At 44.3% G+C, this 25,702-nt stretch overlaps 1 protein-coding gene across 2 annotated transcripts in view; it reads right to left on the bottom strand.

The window, feature by feature from the left end:
• The window catches only part of RASA1 (RAS p21 protein activator 1), a 1,157,575-nt gene extending 1,132,231 nt beyond the window's left edge, over nucleotides 1-25,344 (bottom strand). For both annotated transcript variants that reach the window (XM_078675333.1, XM_078675334.1), the window contains exon 1: nucleotides 24,869-25,344. In XM_078675333.1, the coding sequence (XP_078531459.1) occupies nucleotides 24,869-25,119 (251 nt within the window). In that variant the 5' untranslated portion in view covers nucleotides 25,120-25,344. The remainder of the gene's footprint in view (nucleotides 1-24,868) is intronic.
• Between the last annotated feature and the right edge of the window lie 358 nt (nucleotides 25,345-25,702).

Genomic DNA, 25,702 nt, shown 5'->3' with positions numbered 1-25,702 from the left:
TAAACAATACCCAGGGGTGTGGAAATTTTTGAAAAATCTACTTGGCCAAGGGACAAAATGGCACAGAAATCTACTTGCCCTTGGAAGATATCTGCTTGCCCTACCTACTCCATAACTAATTAAGGCAGATCTGCACGGAGAGAAGCTTCACTGCAATCAGTGCAACATACTGTCCAATATATATATATATATCCAATGCAAGTCCAATTATTCAGTGCACGGTCATGCACCCTTAAATGCAAGTGTTGTACAGCATGTGTGTAGATGCATCAGCTGGCACTGCACCCAATTATCAACCAGTTTGCATGTGACAGATTTTAAAATGTAGAGAATTAGTACCTAAAGGTAGATATGCAGACTAGTAATTGACTACATTTCTTGAAGCGTCTTTGGCACAGACTGTGTGTTAGAATATGAACCTGTAGGACAGAAGGGTGTTCTCCATCCTAGCGCCAACTCGTATCTTTCCAGTTTAAAAAATACTCACATGTGATGCTCGGATATGTGTGGATGAAAATAACTGCACTTCTTGGCAGAGATTATGAACTGTTCATGGGGCAGCAAACATTACATAGCAGAGGTGCTTTGATTCAGTGAGACAGTATCCACAACTAAAGAATACACAAGAGGAAGGAATGGGCAATTAAATCAATCTCTTCCTTTACACTGCTGGACAGGTGTGGTGTGATTATATTATTGTGTATTCACTGCTACATCTCCACATTCTTCTCTCACAGAAGTATATGCAGCACTGGACGTAGCAGTACAGGGTTCTCTTGTTCACAGTACTGGTATAGTAATGGCACCAGCAGAGTAAGCTTCTCTAACAGAGGTGCAGCTCAGCAATAGATGTGCAAGTTTCTCTCACTGAGATTTGTAAAGTAGTCACTCTTTTTTTTAAAATCCGACTTCTCTGCCACTAGTCTCTCTCCTTCCTATGTCCTCAGCCCCCACTGCCTACCCAGATGTCTGTTATCTTCCGGGAAATCGTGTAAATCTGTTGCTGGGTGCGGACATGGGAGTTGTGGGAAGCCAGGTGAAATATACAATTTTAACGGTGCAGCAACTTTTTCAATCCGTTTGTTTCTTTCAGAAGCTGAGCATTCCAAGGATCTAAGGTGTGATGCTTAGATATTTTAAAATGGGCACATGCATAAAGTAGGCATCAAGACAGGCACACAGGAAAAACAGCCAGTGACAATCATGTAGGGATAGAAAAACAAATCTTTACGTTTTCTACATAGGACGAAAATTCACACAGGTGGAAGAGTTACTTTTCCTTGGATCTGGTATTGACTTGTTTTTACTGCTGACGTAACTGCGCAACAAACTACAGCGTTTGCATAAAATTCTGAGGTGGGAATATTGTATTATTCCTAGCAGTTGTCAATGAAACGTGATTGTGAGACCTATAGATTTATATTTAGATAATTTCTGTTTTATATTGAGTTTGCTTCTGCAATTTTTGCCAATTTAAATTGTAGCAAATGACAGATGGTGCCCCACTGATGGTAGATCTTGTGTATGTTTGTGACTCATATACAGAGCCACTCTAATTATGAGGTCATACAACTGCGCGTCATTTTCCACATCACTTGAAATATAATTCATCACATGCTGCACAAACTGAGCTAGAATCAACATTTTTTGTTCAAATTTGCAAACAGATCAAACGTTACTAAAAAGGTGGGGACACATCCTGCCGCTTAGTGGAAAGAACATCGCAAGTAGTGACTGGTCACTTTTACATTGCTTATTGCTGTATTTGGGGGTTCATCTGAAAGTAATGAGGCAAAACATTTATATAGACAGCGTTACCGTGGACAGATGTGAAAATAATGAAGTAATACTTTCAAAAAATGAGCTGCATTATGCTACATAATTCTCATTTTGTGGCCACATAATTTAGTCAACACTGCCGCATAATTTAGACCTTTACTGCCTCTTCATTCGTGTGGCTCTGCTTATTTAGCACAAATCGCCAGAGCGCTGTGCAGGGGGGGGGGCGGTTTAGGAGACTAAAAATGGAACCAAATAAAAGGTACAGGGTAACAGTAATGAGCCCAAACTGTGGACAATAAACCGTTTCTTGGCAGGATTAAAGCCTATATAATTGCCACGGGGCGCAGTAACGTACTTTTGTATAGCGCACCCGAAGGTCTCAAGGCGCTGAATAACAGATGTATATTGTTACCCAACTCAATGGTACTCATTTTATCGACCTTAAATGGATGAAAGGCTGAGTGGACCCGACGGGATTAGAACCTGTAACCATGCATTTGCATTTGTCCACTGCACCACCAGACCGGCTAGAAGTAAAGTGTGAGCATGATTAAGCAAGAAGACGTGGAGAGAAGGGGTTCGGGGCCCAGGTGGGGATATTGGAATAAGGAAAAGGCAAGACAGTGGGGGAGGGTAATGGTAAAGGAGACCTCGTTTGGGTTGCGACGTTTCGATGGCAAGAGTGAACAGTGTGAAATACGCTGCACACACAGCATTGCCTGAATCACAAAGATGCCTTCTGTCTGCTGCCTTATGTGGCCGTTCTTTTATTCAAATGTAACTTTATTTGTATAACCACAGGATAAAAGATGTAATTAAAAAATGTTTATATTTACAGCGCACGCATACTCTTGCAAGGCAGCATTTTCGGAAATCCTGCCAGGTGTCTAAAGTATGATTGTTTTCTCGTCCATAAAAGCAGAGACAAAGTTAAGATCAATATCTCTATATAATGAACTTCCTTTCATCGTGTTTCACTCATGATCAACGCTGCACTGGTTCCCTAGTTACACTGCAACAGGGGCCTCATTGACCGGCTAGCTCCTTCCTACTATATATCGCAAATTATGTTAACATGAACATGCCATTCATTTGCCCCTGCCCCCACGCTCACTGAACCCAGCCCATTAACATGCAGCATCACAGTTCACGTACTTTTCTTAACGCTGTGACCGCTGCATAAACCATTGTCAGACTGACTCACCCGTCAGGGGAGCAAGTGGCATAACGAAAAGTAATTAAGTCAAGGGAGGTCGTCCCAAACCAACCCCCCCCCCCCTCACCGCACCGTGGAGGTGAATGTTTACACCACTGGGGGAGCCCAGGGTGTGTCTGAGACAGCAACCTGCCGCTCCCGATTCCAGGAAGTGCGCCAAAAAAAAAAGCGCACCAAAGACGAGTGGCCAGCCTTGGACGGATACCAGTGAACAGGGGGATCAAGCTACACAGCAAACAGCGGCAGAGAGACTGCAAGACTTCCCGGCCGAAGGAGCTGGGATCTGGCAGCGGAAAAAGTGTTTCCTACCTCTTCGCCCACCCTTGCATGTTCAGCAGCTAGGTTAAGGATGCGGGCTGCACCAGTGTGAAGCTGACTTTTGGCTCAAGACTACCCCTGACAATCACTGGCTAGAGCCCAGTCACGGGCTTCCAGCCTCTCAAAGGCGTCCAAAGGCTTTCCGAATGTATTTCGAATTGGCTGTGATCTCCAGAGTGCCCTCAGCTTGTACATTTTTAGTGATTTAATGTCTACTTGTCCATCGGACAAAATAGACATTAAATCTTCTTGCCTATTATAACAATCTACTTGGTTCGGGCGTCGGGCGATATGATTCCCCCATCCCTGAATACCCCTTTATGATTTCGCTGATTCACCGTGAATATGATGTTGTAATGGTGAGGAGATGCTCACCCATCCCAAATTGTCCAATCAGAACCCGAATTGGTGATGTTAGATACTTTTTAGATAGACTAAGTTAGGAAATTAGTGTATAAAAACCCCCGATTTTGCTTAGAGGGTGTCGCTTTTTCGATTTCCTCTCTAAGTGCTGCCGGATTGCAGATCGATTCCTGGATGTAAAATACTTTGACTTATTTCTTGTTTTCTTTGCAGGATTGAAGGATACGATGAGGGCGTTAGTTAGGGATGTTAGGAGAGAATACATTTGGAACTATCTATTCTTTGCTAAACTTTTAACTGACTTCTAAATAAAACAACTGATTTCCGAGCTCTAAATAAAATGATCATTTTGAAATAAAGTTTAAGATTTTTGCTGAATAAAGAATTAATCAATGCCTAATCGTCAGACATATTAAAATTTTGCTTTTAATAAAATTGGGAAAATTTAATATTAAAGCTGGTCTTGTGATTTTCCTACGCCTGATTTTCTTTCTAGCAGATCCATTGCCACTATGGTGGTGTGTCTGAATAAAATTCATGTTTGATTAAAACCATGGTAAATCGTATAAAACTGTAAGTGTAAATAATAATTGGTTAAATAGGTTTAGACAAATGTTACAGCATTACTCCTTTGTGTTTCACCAAACCTTGAAACCGAGTTAAGTGAACAGAGTAAATGTGCAGTGTTATGGGCCCCACTGACGAATGAATGTGTGTTCTGAGGTTTCAGGGAAATGGTAAGTGCTGATTAGAAATGATTTTTGGAGTTCCGCTGTAGCACCCTCTTTGCTGAAATCTTGTTTCCATTTCCTCAATTCGGTTGTTTGCTATTTCTGGTGATGATACAATTCTTTTCACCCGCAACATTTGTGAGTACGGTAAATGTTTTTTTATGCTTTCCTGATGGAAGCTGTGGTAGTGGAAGAGGTTATTAGGGTCCGTAGGTTTACGATATATATCTGTATTGAAACCTGTGTTTGTTCTTGTGATCTCCACATCCAGAAAGGTCATTTTTGATGCGTGTATTTCTGATGTAAATTGGATTCGGTCATCTTTCTTGTTGAGATCTGCGATCGCTTCTATTAAGGTTGTTTTTGATCCACTCCATAGTATGAACGCATTATCAATTTATCTTAAAATCAGTTTTGCTTGTGTTTTCCATGGTTGCTGTGATAGGATGTATTCTTCCTCATATCTTTCCATAAAAAGATTTGCATAGGCTGGAGCTGCCAAATTTCCCATGGAGGTTCCAGATTGTTGCAAAAAGTATTGTTCCTTCCATTTAAAATATGGAATAGAGTGAAACATAGAAGTTCCATGAAAAATACTTTCATTTCCATGTCTAGCTCAGTTTGTAGCAGAGCATATTCAATGGATTCAATCCCATCCATAGTGCAGAGTAAGATTGGTTCTTCCGGTGTAAGTGTAATGGTTCGTAATTTGTTTAAAAAGTCGGTAGTGTCCTTAACGTATGTTCTCATTTTCGTGACGCTTGGTTGCAGGTATTTATCTAGTAATTGTCCGATTGGTTGGTGGATAATTCCTCTTGTGGACACAATTGGACTCAATGGTGGTTTTTGTACGTCCTTGTGTATTTTCGGGACCATGTAGATCGTAGGACTTTGAGGGTAGGTCGGTGTTAAGAATTTTTTAGTTCTTTCATTGATGATCCCCTTTTCATATGCATTGTTGACAATCATCTGTAGTTGCTTAGCAAACTGTTCTATTGGATTTGTGTCTAATATTTGATATAATGTTCCATCTGATAAGTGTGTTCCCACTTCTTGTTCATAGTGCGTAGTATTGAGGATCACGATTGCGCCCCATTTGTCCGACTTTTGGCATGTAATTCTAGGGTTATTGGCTATTCGTTGTAGAATACCTTTTTCTTTCTCAGTCAGGTTGTTCCACCTGGTTTTCTTTGTGTAAATCAATTTGGATAATTCAATTCTGATAAGATTTTCAAAGGTGTCTAATGTCTTATGGCTGGTAGGTGCCATATAAGTACTGTGGGGTGCTAGGCCTCGTAATTGGTCCTCTTGGGTAGATCTTTGTTCGGGTAGCATGTTGTCAAAAAAATGTCTAAGGCGCAATTTCCTCATAAGTTTAAATAAACGTATTTCTAGTTCTAGTTTGTTCGTGTCCGTAGTCGGTACATATGTCATTCCTTTTTGTAACGTTTTCAGTTCAATGGGTTTCAATGGTTCATCTGAAATATTTATCACCAAGCTATTTGAGTTTAATTCTTCTTTGTCTTGTCCTTTTTTGATCCAGTTGTAGTGCTCCTGGTGTTTCTTTTTCTTTTGCCCCGCCTGGGTCTACATTTTCTGACTGGCTTAACTCTAAAAAAGGCTCCGTTGTATCTTGTTGTTGGTTGGATCCTTGTGGTCGTCCTGAGGTTTGTGGCTGTTCAGTAGATGTTGGTTGTCTCGGTGTTCTAGACTTGCTGTGCCATTCTGTGGGTCTGTTTGATATGTCACTTCCTGAAGATGATGTGTTGGATCTCTGGTCTGTTTTGTCGGCGACGGGCATATACCTCCCCGAGTTTATAGTCCGTGTCTCTGCGGAGTTTTCTGATTTTCCTTTCATTCACCTCCTGTGAATGTTTGGTTATATGTAAATTGATGTCCTTTGGACCAGTCCTCTGATGACATTGAGTTGGTTAGTTCATTGGTAACTGCGACAATCTCTTTAGATAGTTCATCCAGGACGATAATTAGAAGGATCAAATCAAGACAGCACTTGTTAAGGATCGCGTACCACTTACCTTTAAACTTTTGTGCATTCTTACAAAGTGAAGGCTTCAATGCTATTCTTAGTCCCCTAGGGATACGTTGAGCACAATGGTATTTTACCAAGGTGCTTGCGTGCAACCTCGGATTTATCTCCCTCTTAGATAGGTATAGTAGTTGTCTAATGTTTTTCTCCTTGTTTCAGTGAGATGTGGGTTCTGAGGCGTCCTCGTGTATCAAGGCATACATTTGTGATGCTTTTTCGCTCGAGAAAGCGAATGTATCAGCTCTTTGATCGGTATGTTACTTTTTGGGTGCCAAGTTAGATATACACTTGCACTACAAGTTTGTTTGCAATTTTTGTTTTTGTTGCGTGCTACCGGGTGTGCACTCCTTCGTGCACGTTATAAAATTTCCGAATGCGTGCCCCTGAATTGGGGAACGTCCCCTGGTCACTGCTGTGTCCCTGACAGGGGCTATAATGTTTCAATCCTTGATTGTTACTACAAAAGTTGTAATGAATCGTCCACTAATCCATTCATTTAGTTCAGTGTTTTTTTATTTATTCAATTCTTTTCGTAGTTAAATTTCCCCTGTTAGACTACGCCACTATTGATAAAATCATCCCTAAAGTCACCTCGTGATCCCCTAATGATCCAGCGCCCCCGAGGATTCTCACAAAGGTCTGGGATGCCATCCGCCCGGCCATTTTGAATGCTCTTAATGCCTCTATCACCACCAACTCTGTCCCTGCCTCTTGGAAGTGTGCGATGGTCAAGGCTTTATTAAAGAAGCCTTCCCTGGACCAGAACAACCTGTCTAACTTCCACCCAATCTCCCTACTCCCCTGGATGAGTAAACTGCTCGAGAGACACATCAACACCATCCTAGTAGACCACTTGGAATCAGCGGATCTGCTTTGCGTCTCTCAGACAGGGTTCCGTCCCCAGCATGGGACCGAAACTGCTCTTATTGCAGTGACGGAGGAAACCCGAGCCGTGCTGGACCGGGGAGGAAAGGCAGCCATTATTTTGCTTGATCTCAGTGCCGCGTTCGACACCGTTAACCACACCATCTTATTACATCGTCTGATGAGTTTGGGAGTGTCGGGCGCGGCACTGGAGTGGCTGTCCATCCTGGAAGAGCGTTTCTTCCAGGTGTTTGAGGGTGAGGCTGTTTCCATCAAACATCCACTTAGCTGCGGGGTGCCTCAGGGCTCTTCCCTGAGCCCCACGCTTTTTAACGTCTACATGCAGCCTCTAGCAGGGATAGTCCAACCCTTCGGCGTGCGTATTGTCACCTACACAGACGAAACCCAACTGGTGGTCTCTCTAGACCACACGGATGGGTCGTCCAACACCTTAGGTCCCTGTCTAGAGGCTGTAGCTAGGTGGATGCAACTGTCCTGCCTCAAACTCAATGGGGAGAAAACGGAGGTCATGCTCCTGGGCAACCCTCCTCCGACCTGTCTGGCCTCTATTTGGCCTTCCTGCCTTGGCGCCCTTCCCCTCCCCAAACCCCAGATAAAGAGCCTGGGCGTCTGGCTGGACAAGTCGCTTGACTTCTCGGCTCAAGCCATTAAAACAGCGGCTACATGTGCGGGGCTCATGAAGATGCTTCGTAAAGTGCTCCCGTTGCTCCCTTTGCTCCCTTTCCAGGCGAGGAGAATCTTGGTCCAGGCCCTGATCCTTTCTCGCCTGGACTATGGAAACGCGCTATATCTGGAAGCACCGGTAGCTGTGACCCACAGGCTCCAGGTCACCCAAAATTGTGCCGCCCGCCTACTGTACAACATCCCTCGCTGGCAGTCTGCCAAGCACGCCTTGAACGATCTTCACTGGCTTCCAGTCGTAGCCAGAGCTCAGTTCAAGGCCATGTGCATTGTCCACAAATCTTTCCATCGAACGGGCTCGGCCATCTTGTTTCCCTTAGTACTGCCTTATGTCCCCCCCAGAGCCCTTCGCTCCGGATCACTGCATCTAGCAACTACGACAAAGATTAACAAAGCTAGGTGGGGCGGCCGCTCCTTTTCCCACACGGCCGCCAGGCTCTGGAATTCCCTCCCTCTTGCCCAGAGAGGGATCCCCCAACAGGATGGCTTTTAGGAAAGCGCTGAAGACATATCTGTACACCAAAACTCGGTAACCCCGCGGCCAGCTCAGTATTACAATCAATGTAAGCGCTGCGAGGCCTCCGGGTAGTTTCGGCGCTATATAAATATAATTTTTTCATTTCATTTCATTATTCACTCTTATTTCAAATCCTTTCATTATCCAAATACATGTTATGGATTGATCTAATGCATTTTGGCTATTACAAGCCTTCGTCAGGGACCATGTGTCTAAAAATAAATGTATAATTTTAATACACGAGGATGCATAAGATTTGTTACTAGAACCGTAATTTTCAAATATGTAATGTGAGACTGTTCCATAAAAATGAAGTTACTGTGTGACTTGAAGCAAAATTGACCGAAAACCGTGGCAAGGTGATTTAGAACCGAAAGGGTATTAACCTTGGTGCTCCGTTGTGTTTACGTTTATAACGCGGTCGGTTACAGGCTTCTAAACGTTTTGCAAATATGGTGAGCTGCCCGGGATGTCTGTGATAGTGCTGCGGTGCATAATCTATATTCGGACTCCAAGTGGCTTACATGATATTCATGGAAAGAAGTCACAACCTTCAGAAGGAAGGATGTATGTGTTCAGAGTACCAGTTTGTCCGGATAGAAGGTGGTGTAGAGAGGGTACGCAGAGAGTGCCTGCAATTCGTTGACCCTCCTGGCCAATGTAATGGCCGTTAGAAAGACAGTTTTGATGGTCAATAGCTGAAGAGATCAATTGTGCAGAGGCTCAAAAGCTGCACACATTAAGAAGGTGAGAACTAGGTTTATGTCCCAGGCCTTCCATTGCAGGAACTGTGGGAGCAATTTACTGCCACTTATACTTGCATTTAAAACTCTGGCAAGCCTTAAAGCTCTCCTTTTATTGCACACAAGTCACCCATAAGGCAGGCCCTAAAGGCATGGTGCTGTGTAACTGGCAGACAGGGCATGTAGTTTTAGGTTTAAAACAGCTACATTTGTTTTTCACTGCGGCGAGACCTACTCCTTCCATAGGCTACCATTTGGGATTCTTTAAAATGTCTTTAAATGTGTAATTCCTGATTGGAAAGAAGTAGCGACTTCATGTTTAATATTTTTGGAATGGTGATGACAAATCCTTCTTAGTGGTAAAGTTGGATTTGACATTACTATTCTACAAATACCACTTTTAGAAGGTGGACATTTCTGTGCTCTTAGCTGTGCTCTGTGTGCCTGCAACTTGCTTCCAATATATGTCTGAGCTGTTGAGAGCTACTCTTTGTACACAGGAAGGGCAGGGTATGACAGGGGATACATTTGCATTCATCTTCATAATGATAGCGTTCCTGGGAGGAAAGCGAGTGAGGCGGGTTGTGCCCTGCACTCACACAAAGGGCTGATTTACCCCCCTACTGGTAGTCTGGAGCCAGGGCTGGGCTGAAAGAGATCTTTGCGCACTTCAGAAGGCTCTTTTGAATTCACCCCCTACAACAAAGCCACTTTTAAGTACAAGTATGATGAGGGCTCTGATCCTATCAATGTAGTACACTATCAGATCTGTAAGAAACACTGTTTCAGTAAAGGCTGCTGTGCTGAAGGATTGCCACTCTGCTGTGTCTGACTGTTCTAAGAAACTGTGTCCCTGCTTTATTGAGCTGCCCTGCTGCCTGCTGACCTCTGCCCTGCTAGAGGATCAAGGAATAAGCCCGAGTGACTCCAAGGGCTTGCCCCCGGTTCTCTCCGAGGTCTTAGGGACATCAAAGACCGTGTTACCGTTTCGCAACCACGTTATTCCTGCAGAAGATTCCTACAACCCAGTATTCCACTCTGGGAAATCAAAGAACCTCATGTGATAAACGAACGCGCTGGGATTAAGCATGCCGCGACTCCTCCAGCAAGGCATTGTGGTTTGTAACCTGCTGCGGAGGACGTTCCGCACTCCATGCTGACACTGCACCCATAGCTGCACTCTACACTAGAGTAGCGGTGGAAACTAAACTAGAGCCTCCATCTTAGCGTCACAGCCCCTCCCCTATCTGCTGCCATGTGGCCGCTGTAGACCTCGATGATATCGCCACCCCAACCGCATGCTGCTGAGCCGAAAGACTCACCGAAGTACTAGAAGGCCAGCAGGAGCACCATATCAGAGGTCGGTGCTGACGGAGACCTCGCTGCTGCCTCTCACAAGATATTTGCTGTAGGCGATCAGAGCGATCTTTGTAGCTGTGTGACACTCCCCGAAGCCAACATCCCTGAGCAAGTTTGACCATAAATCCACAGTGCCCTAATTACCATAAGAGAAGCAAATTAGATTCTCAGGCTACAGGATTTCAACTATTTTATAAAAGAATAATTTGCAATGCAATAGGTCTCGCATTAGGAAAGTTTGAGCTATTGATATTGTAAATTACAATTTTTTTATTTATGTGTTGGTTTTGAAAATAGTGAAATTAATAACTTTAACAAAAGTGACACCTATAGCATTTCTTATGCAATATGTGTTGTATTTACGTGACTTAGATGTATTGATATTAGAAATAACAATGGCTTTTAATTTTTTTTAATAATTCATACTTAAATAAAAGTTATTGTAATTTATAATGGCAATAACTAAACTTTTGTAAATAACTTTTGTGAAGATTATGTTCAGTGTATTTTATTGTGACGAAAATCCAAGAACAGAAGTGAAATATTAACATCTTTTTGTGACATTTGTAATAAAGCTTGAAACGTTGAGAGAACATATTTGAACCAGTTGTTGTCGAATGGTTGCACAGATTGATGCTGTGGTGGCGCTGAGTGATGCTGTGGCGTTCAGTGATGCTGTGGTAGCGCATTGTGATGTTGTGGTGCCCCCTGAGTGATGCTGTGGTAGTGCTGAGTGATGCTGTGGTGATGCGACAGAGTGAGGGCGATAGATAGACAGACAGAGTGAGGGCGATAGATAGACAGACAGACAAGAGTGAGGGCGATAGATAGACAGACAGACAAGAGTGAGGGCGATAGATAGACAGACAGACAAGAGTGAGGGCGATAGATAGACAGACAGACAAGAGTGAGGGCGATAGATAGACAGACAGACAAGAGTGAGGGCGATAGATAGACAGACAGACAAGAGTGAGGGCGATAGATAGACAGACAGACAAGAGTGAGGGCGATAGATAGACAGACAGACAGACAGAGTGAGGGCGATAGATAGAGTGAGGGCGATAGATAGAGTGAGGGCGATAGATAGAGTGAGGGCGATAGATAGAGTGAGGGCGATAGATAGAGTGAGGGCGATAGACAGATAGAGTGAGGGCGATAGATAGAGTGAGGGCGATAGACAGATAGAGTGAGGGCGATAGACAGATAGAGTGAGGGCGATAGACAGATAGAGTGAGGGCGATAGACAGATAGAGTGAGGGCGATAGACAGATAGAGTGAGGGCGATAGACAGATAGAGTGAGGGCGATAGACAGATAGAGTGAGGGCGATAGATAGAGTGAGGGCGATAGATAGAGTGAGGGCGATAGATAGAGTGAGGGCGATAGATAGACAGACAGACAGAGTGAGGGCGATAGATAGACAGACAGACAGAGTGAGGGCGATAGATAGACAGACAGACAGAGTGAGGGCGATAGATAGACAGACAGACAAGAGTGAGGGCGATAGATAGACAGACAGACAAGAGTGAGGGCGATAGATAGACAGACAGACAAGAGTGAGGGCGATAGATAGACAGACAGACAAGAGTGAGGGCGATAGATAGACAGACAGACAGACAGAGTGAGGGCGATAGATAGAGTGAGGGCGATAGATAGAGTGAGGGCGATAGATAGAGTGAGGGCGATAGACAGATAGAGTGAGGGCGATAGACAGATAGAGTGAGGGCGATAGACAGATAGAGTGAGGGCGATAGATAGAGTGAGGGCGATAGACAGATAGAGTGAGGGCGATAGACAGATAGAGTGAGGGCGATAGACAGATAGAGTGAGGGCGATAGACAGATAGAGTGAGGGCGATAGACAGATAGAGTGAGGGCGATAGATAGAGTGAGGGCGATAGACAGATAGAGTGAGGGCGATAGATAGAGTGAGGGCGATAGATAGAGTGAGGGCGATAGATAGAGTGAGGGCGATAGATAGAGTGAGGGCGATAGATAGACAGACAGACAGAGTGAGGGCGATAGATAGACAGACAGACAGAGTGAGGGCGATAGATAGACAGACAGACCGAGTGAGGGCGATAGATAGACAGACAGACAGAGTGAGGGCGATAGATAGACAGACAGACAGAGTGAGGGCGATAGATAGACAGACAGATAGAGTGAGGGCGATAGATAGATAGAGTGAGGGCGATAGATAGACAGACAGATAGAGTGAGGGCGATAGATAGACAGACAGATAGAGTGAGGGCGATAGATAGATAGAGTGAGGGCGATAGATAGATAGAGTGAGGGCGATAGATAGAGTGAGGGCGATAGATAGAGTGAGGGCGATAGACAGATAGAGTGAGGGCGATAGACAGATAGAGTGAGGGCGATAGACAGATAGAGTGAGGGCGATAGACAGATAGAGTGAGGGCGATAGACAGATAGAGTGAGGGCGATAGACAGATAGAGTGAGGGCGATAGACAGATAGAGTGAGGGCGATAGACAGATAGAGTGAGGGCGATAGACAGATAGAGTGAGGGCGATAGACAGATAGAGTGAGGGCGATAGACAGATAGAGTGAGGGCGATAGACAGATAGAGTGAGGGCGATAGACAGATAGAGTGAGGGCGATAGACAGATAGAGTGAGGGCGATAGACAGATAGAGTGAGGGCGATAGACAGATAGAGTGAGGGCGATAGACAGATAGAGTGAGGGCGATAGACAGATAGAGTGAGGGCGATAGACAGATAGAGTGAGGGCGATAGATAGAGTGAGGGCGATAGATAGAGTGAGGGCGATAGATAGAGTGAGGGCGATAGACAGATAGAGTGAGGGCGATAGACAGATAGAGTGAGGGCGATAGATAGAGTGAGGGCGATAGACAGATAGAGTGAGGGCGATAGACAGATAGAGTGAGGGCGATAGACAGATAGAGTGAGGGCGATAGACAGATAGAGTGAGGGCGATAGACAGATAGAGTGAGGGCGATAGACAGATAGAGTGAGGGCGATAGACAGATAGAGTGAGGGCGATAGACAGATAGAGTGAGGGCGATAGATAGAGTGAGGGCGATAGATAGACAGACAGACAGAGTGAGGGCGATAGATAGACAGACAGACCGAGTGAGGGCGATAGATAGACAGACAGACAGAGTGAGGGCGATAGATAGACAGACAGATAGAGTGAGGGCGATAGATAGAGTGAGGGCGATAGACAGATAAGAGTGAGGGCGATAGACAGATAGAGTGAGGGCGATAGACAGATAGAGTGAGGGCGATAGACAGATAGAGTGAGGGCGATAGACAGATAGAGTGAGGGCGATAGACAGAGAGTGAGGGCGATAGACAGAGAGTGAGGGCGATAGATAGACAGACAGACAGAGTGAGGGCGATAGATAGATAGAGTGAGGGCGATAGACAGATAGAGTGAGGGCGATAGACAGATAGAGTGAGGGCGATAGACAGATAGAGTGAGGGCGATAGACAGATAGAGTGAGGGCGATAGACAGATAGAGTGAGGGCGATAGACAGATAGAGTGAGGGCGATAGATAGAGTGAGGGCGATAGATAGAGTGAGGGCGATAGATAGACAGACAGACAGAGTGAGGGCGATAGATAGACAGACAGACAGAGTGAGGGCGATAGATAGACAGACAGACAGAGTGAGGGCGATAGATAGACAGACAGACAAGAGTGAGGGCGATAGATAGACAGACAGACAAGAGTGAGGGCGATAGATAGACAGACAGACAAGAGTGAGGGCGATAGATAGACAGACAGACAAGAGTGAGGGCGATAGATAGACAGACAGACAGACAGAGTGAGGGCGATAGATAGAGTGAGGGCGATAGATAGAGTGAGGGCGATAGATAGAGTGAGGGCGATAGACAGATAGAGTGAGGGCGATAGACAGATAGAGTGAGGGCGATAGACAGATAGAGTGAGGGCGATAGATAGAGTGAGGGCGATAGACAGATAGAGTGAGGGCGATAGACAGATAGAGTGAGGGCGATAGACAGATAGAGTGAGGGCGATAGACAGATAGAGTGAGGGCGATAGACAGATAGAGTGAGGGCGATAGACAGATAGAGTGAGGGCGATAGATAGAGTGAGGGCGATAGACAGATAGAGTGAGGGCGATAGATAGAGTGAGGGCGATAGATAGAGTGAGGGCGATAGATAGAGTGAGGGCGATAGATAGAGTGAGGGCGATAGATAGACAGACAGACAGAGTGAGGGCGATAGATAGACAGACAGACAGAGTGAGGGCGATAGATAGACAGACAGACCGAGTGAGGGCGATAGATAGACAGACAGACAGAGTGAGGGCGATAGATAGACAGACAGACAGAGTGAGGGCGATAGATAGACAGACAGATAGAGTGAGGGCGATAGATAGATAGAGTGAGGGCGATAGATAGACAGACAGATAGAGTGAGGGCGATAGATAGATAGAGTGAGGGCGATAGATAGATAGAGTGAGGGCGATAGATAGAGTGAGGGCGATAGATAGAGTGAGGGCGATAGACAGATAGAGTGAGGGCGATAGACAGATAGAGTGAGGGCGATAGACAGATAGAGTGAGGGCGATAGACAGATAGAGTGAGGGCGATAGACAGATAGAGTGAGGGCGATAGACAGATAGAGTGAGGGCGATAGACAGATAGAGTGAGGGCGATAGACAGATAGAGTGAGGGCGATAGACAGATAGAGTGAGGGCGATAGACAGATAGAGTGAGGGCGATAGACAGATAGAGTGAGGGCGATAGACAGATAGAGTGAGGGCGATAGACAGATAGAGTGAGGGCGATAGACAGATAGAGTGAGGGCGATAGACAGATAGAGTGAGGGCGATAGACAGATAGAGTGAGGGCGATAGACAGATAGAGTGAGGGCGATAGACAGATAGAGTGAGGGCGATAGATAGAGTGAGGGCGATAGATAGAGTGAGGGCGATAGATAGAGTGAGGGCGATAGACAGATAGAGTGAGGGCGATAGACAGATAGAGTGAGGGCGATAGATAGAGTGAGGGCGATAGATAGAGTGAGGGCGATAGACAGATAGAGTGAGGGCGATAGACAGATAGAGTGAGGGCGATAGACAGATAGAGTGAGGGCGATAGACAGATAGAGTGAGGGCGATAGACAGATAGAGTGAGGGCGATAGACAGATAGAGTGAGGGCGATAGACAGATAGAGTGAGGGCGATAGACAGATAGAGTGAGGGCGATAGACAGATAGAGTGAGGGCGATAGATAGAGTGAGGGCGATAGATAGACAGACAGACAGAGTGAGGGCGATAGATAGACAGACAGACCGAGTGAGGGCGATAGATAGACAGACAGACAGAGTGAGGGCGATAGATAGACAGACAGATAGAGTGAGGGCGATAGATAGAGTGAGGGCGATAGACAGATAAGAGTGAGGGCGATAGACAGATAGAGTGAGGGCGATAGACAGATAGAGTGAGGGCGATAGACAGATAGAGTGAGGGCGATAGACAGATAGAGTGAGGGCGATAGACAGAGAGTGAGGGCGATAGACAGAGAGTGAGGGCGATAGATAGACAGACAGACAGAGTGAGGGCGATAGATAGATAGAGTGAGGGCGATAGACAGATAGAGTGAGGGCGATAGACAGATAGAGTGAGGGCGATAGACAGATAGAGTGAGGGCGATAGACAGATAGAGTGAGGGCGATAGACAGATAGAGTGAGGGCGATAGATAGAGTGAGGGCGATAGTGAGGGCGATAGACAGATAGAGTGAGGGCGATAGACAGATAGAGTGAGGGCGATAGACAGATAGAGTGAGGGCGATAGATAGAGTGAGGGCGATAGATAGAGTGAGGGCGATAGACAGATAGAGTGAGGGCGATAGACAGATAGAGTGAGGGCGATAGACAGATAGAGTGAGGGCGATAGACAGATAGAGTGAGGGCGATAGATAGAGTGAGGGCGATAGATAGAGTGAGGGCGATAGACAGATAGAGTGAGGGCGATAGACAGATAGAGTGAGGGCGATAGACAGATAGAGTGAGGGCGATAGACAGATAGAGTGAGGGCGATAGACAGATAGAGTGAGGGCGATAGACAGATAGAGTGAGGGCGATAGACAGATAGATAGGATAGATAGACACCATGACAGTACTACACCCTGACTGTATTACTGTTCGCCATAGGCTCCACTCCTATCGCTTACCATGCTGGCTTCTTGCTACAACTCTTTTTCTTTGCAAGTGTCACTGGATTTATGTGGCACTGGAGGGCCAAATATATGGCAGCTTTGACAAAATGTGTGGCTAGAAACGCAAAATATGATACATCATGTGGCACTATTTTGCAATTTCAACCCACATTAATGCTGTCTGACCAAGTTTCACTTCATTAGTAGCACTGAACACACAAGTCCAGCAATTGAGGGGTGATTAATTAACCTTTGCCAAGCACCTGCCAAAGCCTGGCACATGCCTGTCACACTTTTTTGTGGTTAATTTTGATCCTTTTCGATTAGAAATTAAATGTGCTTTGCTGAGCATTGCAAATCATAAGGCAGGTGCTTTATAGCAAGCATGGTTAATTCAATATTATATAGAAAAACTACATTAGCATACTCTCATAAGTGCAGTGGCATTTGGTTATACTCCAGTCTACTTGAATTATATGGCAGAAGAGGACCAAATCATGTGGCAGAGTGAACAAAATTATACAGCAAGACAAGGTAATTTATGCTGCATAGTTTGTAACGTTGTCGTTTTCACCCATGTTAATACTGTTATATCAAAGGTTTCACCCTATTAGTAAATCTTTAACATTCAAATACAGCAATAAACTACGGACAGGTGACCAGTCAACCTTTTGGAAGGGTCTTCCACTGTGCAGCAGCACATGCTGCTGCATTTTTTGGTACATTTTGATCTGTTTGCGGGTGTAAAAAATAAAAATAAAAAAAATGCAAAACCTCATTGTGCATTCATGGATCATGTTACTCTACTAGACAAAGGTTGATTGTACCGGAGAGAGTATCCCGGTTTTTCGGCATGCGGGTATTTCCTGCTTGTGCTCACTCTGCCCCCGGAAGTCAGGACTTGACTTCCGGGGGCAGATTGAGAACAAGCAGGAAATACCCGCATGCCGAAAAACCGGGATACTCTCTCCGGTTCCCCGAGGAGGCAACGACTTTACAACTAAAGGTACTATCGACCTTTGTCTATTTAGAGTGGAACAAAGAACCACTTGTAATTGTTGCACAAATAGTATAAGTACTCTTTTTATTGGTCCTGAAGAAAGCCCCATAGGCCAGGCTGGGCATAGTGGGGTTGAAACATGTCGACCCAAGTTTTTAATTCATATGTTAGGCAGAGGATTCAGTAACATGATCCACGAATGCACAACCATCTTTTTACTTTATTGAATCATCATCATCATCATATTTCTTTATTTCGGCAATACATGCCATAAAAGACAAGCATACAATCATAAAAACAGCATTAGTCATTTCATTAAAAACAATATCAGTTCAGGTGTCAAGGATCAAAGAATACCAAACAGTCTATGGCCTTTACAAAAATAATTAGATAAATATCTTTATAAAGTGCATGTACTTTAGCAGTTTTAAATAGTGTTCAGCGCTCCCCTGCGTTTTAGCCACACAGCCGCCAGATATTTAGCAACGGCAAAGACAACTACAGGTGACAAATCCGTTTTCAGTATGCGTAAGGCTGTCATGCACTGAGTGATTCGCATGTTCTTACTTTCTTTCTTTATAAATAAACGTACTTCAATAAAGATGATTCAAAGAATTTTCACTCACTATTTTTTGAGCACCTAATTCAAGATTTTCTCTGGACACTACTGCAAATCCAGTGGTTACTTCCGGGTGGAGGTTAGCATACCAGAAAACAAAAACCCTTTGATGATGCATTAGCACAACGTAAACAGCGGAGAATCAAGATATACTGCTATACCATCTACGTGCGTGTATGAGGGTTTTTTATGAAGGTCATTGAGTACTACAAAAAAAACTGGCTACGTAGTTACAAGTGGTCCATTCTCCCCCTAATTGATTTTTGGTACAAGCCTGGAAGCTGAATGGACTTCATCTTCTTTCTCCCTCCCCCCCATTTTTTGATTAAAACAAGAGAAGAAATGTGTCAAAAAAGTGGGTAACGCTTGAAAGAGCACAGAATAAAATCAAAAATATAAGGCGAGGAGGGCTGCAAAATGCAATAAAAAAAAAAAATGACAAGATACAGATGAAATTGATCTTACCATTTTCAAGGCAAAGTTGTATAATTACTGTTATTAAACATAAACACTTTAATATTCTAAAACATTATTTCAGCTAGCTCACTTAAAACGAATGTTTGTATAGACACCGAGACAAAATCCACACACATTAGCATGGATGGATAATTTAAAAGTTGTAATCCATGGGTATTTCAAAGTTGTAATCCATGGGTATTTAACATCAAATTGAACGGTCCCTTGCTTATAATATTGAACGGTCCCTTGCTTATAATGTGCACAAAACAATCAAGTCATAAACAGCCCATATATACACAACATATGATCTCTGTAAAAAAGATGTATTTAGGCCATTACGCCACTTGCTTAAAATCACAAGTAATATAGCTCTGAAAATGTCCAAGTAGAGGAAATATATTGGTCATACATCGAGACCTATGATAAACAGTCATTGAACAAACATCAGAAGCAAAAATGATATCAAGAGTAGCAACACATATTGTCAATTAAATGATTTGAACCACAAACTTTCAAATCTGCACAGTAGTATGTATATCGAGGTGGTAAAAAAACTATTGCAACACAAAATTATGGTGGATTGAATTCCAACAGTCAAAAATACCAAAAAGAATGAATGAATCAGTTGCTTATGGGTTGGTTTGTTGTAGTGGACCAGTTAATATTTTTCTTACACAAACGATTCAGAAGGAGGACTATAAATCCTAAGGGTGATAGAACTTGAAGATAGACTAAAAATGATGATACACAAAGGAATACATTTTGATGCTGACAGCCGACTAGTACAGTCAGTTAAGGAACTATCATAAAGTTATAAACGACCTACCAATCAATGTAATCATAATAAAGACATTCATAATAAAGACATACATAGATGACAGAGTCCCCGACCAAGCAGAAACACTGCCGCTGAAATCTTACGAACTACAAAAGAAATAAACAAAGGGCTTCGATTTACTGGCTTGAGTGCAAATTAGTGTCATGAACTATACTAACAGAAGTATTTTGATAAATGATTTTTATTGTGTGTCATTTGCCCCTATGAGTATCAACGGGATACTGTAGAAGGTGTTATGGACGGATTTTTTTTTAAATGTAGGAGAACACAAAGGCAAGCCATGATCATGGCGTGCCATTTCATGAAGGAAGCTGAATGGCTTTTTTTGCTAATTTTATTAGATCCAAGAAAGACACTGACTTAGTGTTGAGAGATATGTGCATGAAGTACAGCGGAATTAGTGCCTGTTATACATATTATTCCCTTGAAGATGGGACACTGGTCTCTACACATTTAAGGATTAAATACACTTCTGTTTACTCAAACCCGCCCCCACCCCCCAGTTAAAAGAATAAGGAATTATAGATACAGCATAATGCATTTGTGAATACTGTGAACAATTCATAAATTATTTTATAACACACTGGGCTCTGAATTGGTGTATGCCCTTGCAATTGGTAAAACATCTACTGGTGTATTATGAATGCTAATTTCCTCTACCGGCTCAGAGGATATAAGAAACACTGATAAGCAATTAAGTTGTTCTATTAGGAGAAACATGGATAGTAATATTAATAACATTCCAGACAAGTTATCCATGTCCTACGTGGCATCACAGGACATGCACTGGATCAAATTACTGTACGTGCAACCCAGGTTAGTGTTTGGACAGGATAGAAAATATTGGATAGTTGGGAAGAGGGGCAGTCGCCAAAGCTGTCACCATTACAGTTTGCTCTGGAATTGGAGTCCCTGGTTTGGCAGCCGAGGGGTGACAGAATGTAGATTTACTGCCCATGGCATGAAACATAATGTATCTTTATAAGCAGATAATATTTTGTTATACCTTGATGATCCTTTGACATAACAAAGTCTATGTGCATATTTGTTACATGTAGCCAAATACTAGGACTAAAAAGGAATTGGAACAAATGTTTTACGTTCCCACTGAGACCGGAACTTCAACAGGAAAGCCTAATACTGACAATTAAATACCTAGGTGTGCAAGTATACGGCAAAATGGGGCACCACAGAAGATAATCTCAAAAAGGAAATATGTGGCTTGATTTCATTTTCATGATGCCTCCTACGCAATGACATGAGGCAAATCGCTTTAACAAAGATGACTGTTCTACCACGCCTGTCATATTATTTAGTAAATATACTCGTGAAATTACCAAAACAATTCTTGAAGGAGATTCCTACCTCAATTTTGGGACATATGTAAGGAGCAGACGAAGAAGGGTTACTAATCCAAATTGATGCTCCCAATCGTCAAGGGAAGCAGTCGTCTTGGATTTTCATTGTTATTATTTGGCAGTGAAGCAATAATGGGTGGCAAGATGGTAAGTTGAAGTAGAAACTGCTGAAGCAATAATCATTGTAAGGGCACTGGACAGATGCTGATGGCAAAAGTCACCTTGAGGACAATAACTAAACAACAAGTGCTTCCAAAGCTGGTTGATAAACCACCCTATTGCTGTATGCTTGTTTTTCACCTGTCCATGGCCAGTAATGGATTTTGAAAAGCCGTTCCTATTTCCATAATCCCTGTGCTTGTGTTGTACCTGATGTGCAGGTGTCTGAGAAACCGGTCAGACTGTACCCGTCATGTCTCTCAGAGAGAAGCATGCTCTTACACTACCGACTCAATACAATTTAATTTTTTGTGTGCGTGCCTGTGCCAAGGATACTTGCACTGCAGATTGTGATGTACCCATTGTATAGATAAAGCTCGCATTGCAATGGCATATGTTATTCAAACCCTGTATGTTATAGTGAAGCTTTCCACCTAAATGATAATGCTTCTACTATATTCTGATGATGTCCTGTAAATTCAAACCGCAGCTTCTTTGATTCTTTGCAAACTGATCTATGCAAATACACCTAATTTGGACTACCGTGCTTTTTGATGAAAAGACCACAGTGACTTTAAAATGTGGGTAGTCACAAAAGCTCCCTGTGAGAACAGATCTTGCAATCAGTGAAGAGATTACTCTAGCTGTATGTAGAGAAAAGCATTCAATTCAGTTCAACGTGCATAGCTCATTAGATCTTTTATAACAAACCACCCACTTTCTTTAAACAAAATTTAAAAACTCAATTAGCTATCTCATCAAGATATGCTTTCCGTAAATTAAAAACGACAAGAGGAAATAATTGAATGTAGTGTATGGATAACAAGAAAAAGAAAAACAGATTCTATAAACAAACAGAAACATAGAGCTTGTTAGTTATAATTTGTCAACTACATACACAGTCAGAAAAGTGAAAAGGACCTACAGATAAGGAAAAATGATGTGGTTCCCAAACTTTTCACTCCTGAGGACCCCCTTTGAGTCACTACTGGAAGCCGGGGACCCCCAAGCAATTTGTATGATTTAAATCTCAAACATTAAAACTCTAATTTGAAGGGGAAAAAACACACATGCACATAAAACAAAGACTAAACTTGAAATACTAAAAATTAGAAATATTTGCAAAGATTGAAAAATCCTAATGGGAAGGTTGGTGCTACATCTCACAACTAGCTTTCATTGTTTGGTTTTATTTCGCAGCCCGAGGCTCCTGCCAAGGATGAATTGGAAACCTAAAGCTGCTCTGGCAAATGTTGTCAGACCAGTCCCCGTACAGTGCACACCAAGTGCAACAAGTGAGCCTGGCCACTACAAATGGTGCTTTTAGGGGGCATTCCCCCAAAACATTTGGGGGGAAATGTTGCATTTTACAACACATTTGTCATTATATATTAACCACTTGCGTGCTCGTGACGGAACCATTCCGTCACGAGCCACGGTGGGGCTGTGCTGATGACGGAATGGTTCCGTCATGGCCCGGCCGCCGCACCTGTGCGGCGCGTTCTATTGAGCGGGCGGGGCCGTGACCGAACCATTCTGTCACAAGCACACCGCGGCTCGTGACGGAGTGGTTCCATCACAAGCATGGCGGTGCCGCGCGGCCCCCTAGCGCCGCGGCCAAGGGGTTAAATTGTATTCGCTTTTAAAGCATAGTAAACAAGGACCTTACTATGCACCATGATACAACAATCTTTTGTCAATCTTCAATGATTGCCAATCATCAGTAATTCCCTCACTACTACCCTCCCACAGTGCCTCTCATCTCTCCATAGCCCCACTGCCACACGTATTTAATTTATTTTATAGTACCTCTCATACCACAGTAGGGTGTCAGAGCACTTTACATCACATACATACGGAGACAATTAATCATATGTGTGTAAATCAGTGAATAGAAAATGCTACATAAGGCAAAGGGGACTACAAGGTGTAGGATTCACATGTCATCCATACTAGTGGGCCTTTTTAAAGAGTGCTTGGTCTGGAAAAGCACAAACTCAGGATTCAAAACATAACATAGGGGTTAGCATTGACTTTAATAATAAGGATTAATTTCTACCCTAACAAACCTTTTTAGCAGCATCAGGATAATGAAAGCCTGGGAAAAAGCTTAACTTACTAACTTGTACCATGCAGTTTGCATGCAGCTCTTTGATGAAAATTCATAGCTCACTGTGCTAGACTACGATTGGAACTCGTAAACTGCACAATAATAAAAGAATCTCTGTGGCAAAAGCAGGCACCCACTGAGCTATGCACAAAACAAAATACTGGTTTTAAAAAAATGTGTGGTGGACAATCTTTGCACCAGCATATTAACCATCAGCGCTAACTAAGATGAGTCAAAGCTGCCACTGGACAATAACCCCATCTCTCTACAGGTGCATTAATCACCAGATTTATCTGGACACTTTTATTGCTTCCCAAAAACTGCTGATCATACAAGGGACTTTGCAGTGCTTTTAAGACTGCTGTCTGCGGACCCCCTAGGAATGTGTCAAGGACCCCAGTTTGGGAACTACATGATCTCGGGTCAATATATTTTTAGCTACAAGGTGACTCACTTGTTAGCAATAAAATAATGGTGGGCGGTACCAAGAAAAAGATTTGCTTGGTATTTTCAATAGGAGTCGATGGGTTGAAATAAATCCTATTATTCTCTAATGGTGCATTCCATTGCTTATCACACTTTTAGGTGTGGTGGTGAGCGACATTAAGTTGGAAGATGTGAATTATACGATGCTGTGTTAGTAAAGATAAAATTCAATAATGAAATGGAAATGGTTAGGACTAATTTTAGTGCTCGAGACCGCTTGGCGAAGTTGTGCAGTACTCAGGCCCTTTCAATTCTCCGCAAAAGTTCGCAGCTTTTAACATCTCACTCTTTGCACCTCTAACAAGAGCAACGGTATTGCCTATAATTCCTGTACACTTGCCACTGACCACAGAATAAGAACAACACGTGTCCATCGTGAGAACATCAACCTTCGCGAATTTGATTAGTCTAAAAAATCTTCTTTACAGTGTCCCGAGTATTATCGCCCTGGAAGATAGTTTCACAGAAATGAGAGACCAGCGAATGTTTTCCAACGCACTGCACTGTGCAACTTAGTAAGCATCTTCACTAATGAAAAGTACATCACAAAGCTCGCTACACAACTGTACGGCAAAGAAGACGTTGTTCGGCATTTGGACACCTGCTGTCTCTTCACTTGGACACAACATACAGCTTCTCTGTCCCAGAGTGCACCATCAATCACTGCTCTCCACCCCAGAGCCGCGATGAGATCTGACAGTGACAGCTCGCTGGGGAGGCCGCATATACACACCACACGTTCCAGCAAACATTACACCCGACACGGTTTTGGGACTTGACTCTGCCCTAAGTTCAGGCAGGATCGGGCCGAACCCGGGCCACAGAGGGCAGTGCGCCCTCCTCTCACAAACACTTCTGAGAAGCGAGCTAATACCAGAAGAAGATGTTTAAGTTGTCCACAGAAAGCCCATATGGACCTGCAACTCTGCCGTGCTGAAACAAACAAGCATGTTCCCGTTGACAGGGCGGGCCGCATAAGGGTCAGATGCAGCGGGAGATCGGCCATACCCCCGAATCGGCACTTACTGGTTAGGCGCCGGAGCGGTCAGCGGAATCTCCACCTCTTCCTCCTCGTACTCCGGCCCGTCTAGAGAGTCCGGCTCCTCTGCAGCTCCGGAGGCTCCGGGTGGAGGAGGCAGTGGAGGGAAGGCGGGCCCGGCTTCGGGGGAAGCACCGATAGGATCATCTCCCGCTGGGGAAGAGGGTGGCGAGAGTGGCTGCAACACCGGCAGCTTCCCCCAGACCGGGGGCGCATCCCCGCCAGCCTCCGCCGACATCGCAGGGAGCGGCGGTTGCAGGCCCCCAGCGTAGGAAACAGGCCCCGCGGTGCACACACTGGGCGGGGGGCACTACCAGGAGCGGAGTCTTCCAAACGGAAGAGGAAAAGGGGACGAGACCCACGGCGCGCGACACGGCACAGGGAGGCGGTGCGCGCCAGGCCTCCGTCGCTGCCTGGAGCCTGTGCGCGCGCTCCCCAGTCTGTCGCGAGCACGCCTCCTTCTGGCTACTAGCTGTGCGTGCACTGCCCCAGCCGCCGCGGTCACAGCGGGCCGCCTCTCCTCTCAGCTGGATTCGCGGCCGGGGGCGGGGTGGGGGGCGGTTCATAGGTTCCCTCTGCCTTCCCCGTTGAAAAAGAGGGCTCTTCCCATTCCTTTCATGTCCGGGCTTGAAGAGCGGGAGGGCTAAGACTGTTTCCATTGCTGGGTATCGGTAGGTGCCCCGAGTTCTGACCCTTCCGACGTCCAGCGCGGAATGGACCCTTAGTGTCGTGACAATTGCGCTTGGCTTCCCGGCTTAGGCTTCTTCCCTGTCAGCCGAATTCCAGAAATCGGGCCGTGGGACGCCCGACAATGTCCCTTT

The sequence above is a fragment of the Lissotriton helveticus genome, chromosome 2_1 (assembly GCF_964261635.1).
Source record: "Lissotriton helveticus chromosome 2_1, aLisHel1.1, whole genome shotgun sequence".
NCBI lineage: Eukaryota > Metazoa > Chordata > Amphibia > Caudata > Salamandridae > Lissotriton > Lissotriton helveticus.
This window is presented reverse-complemented; position numbering and strand designations above follow the sequence as displayed.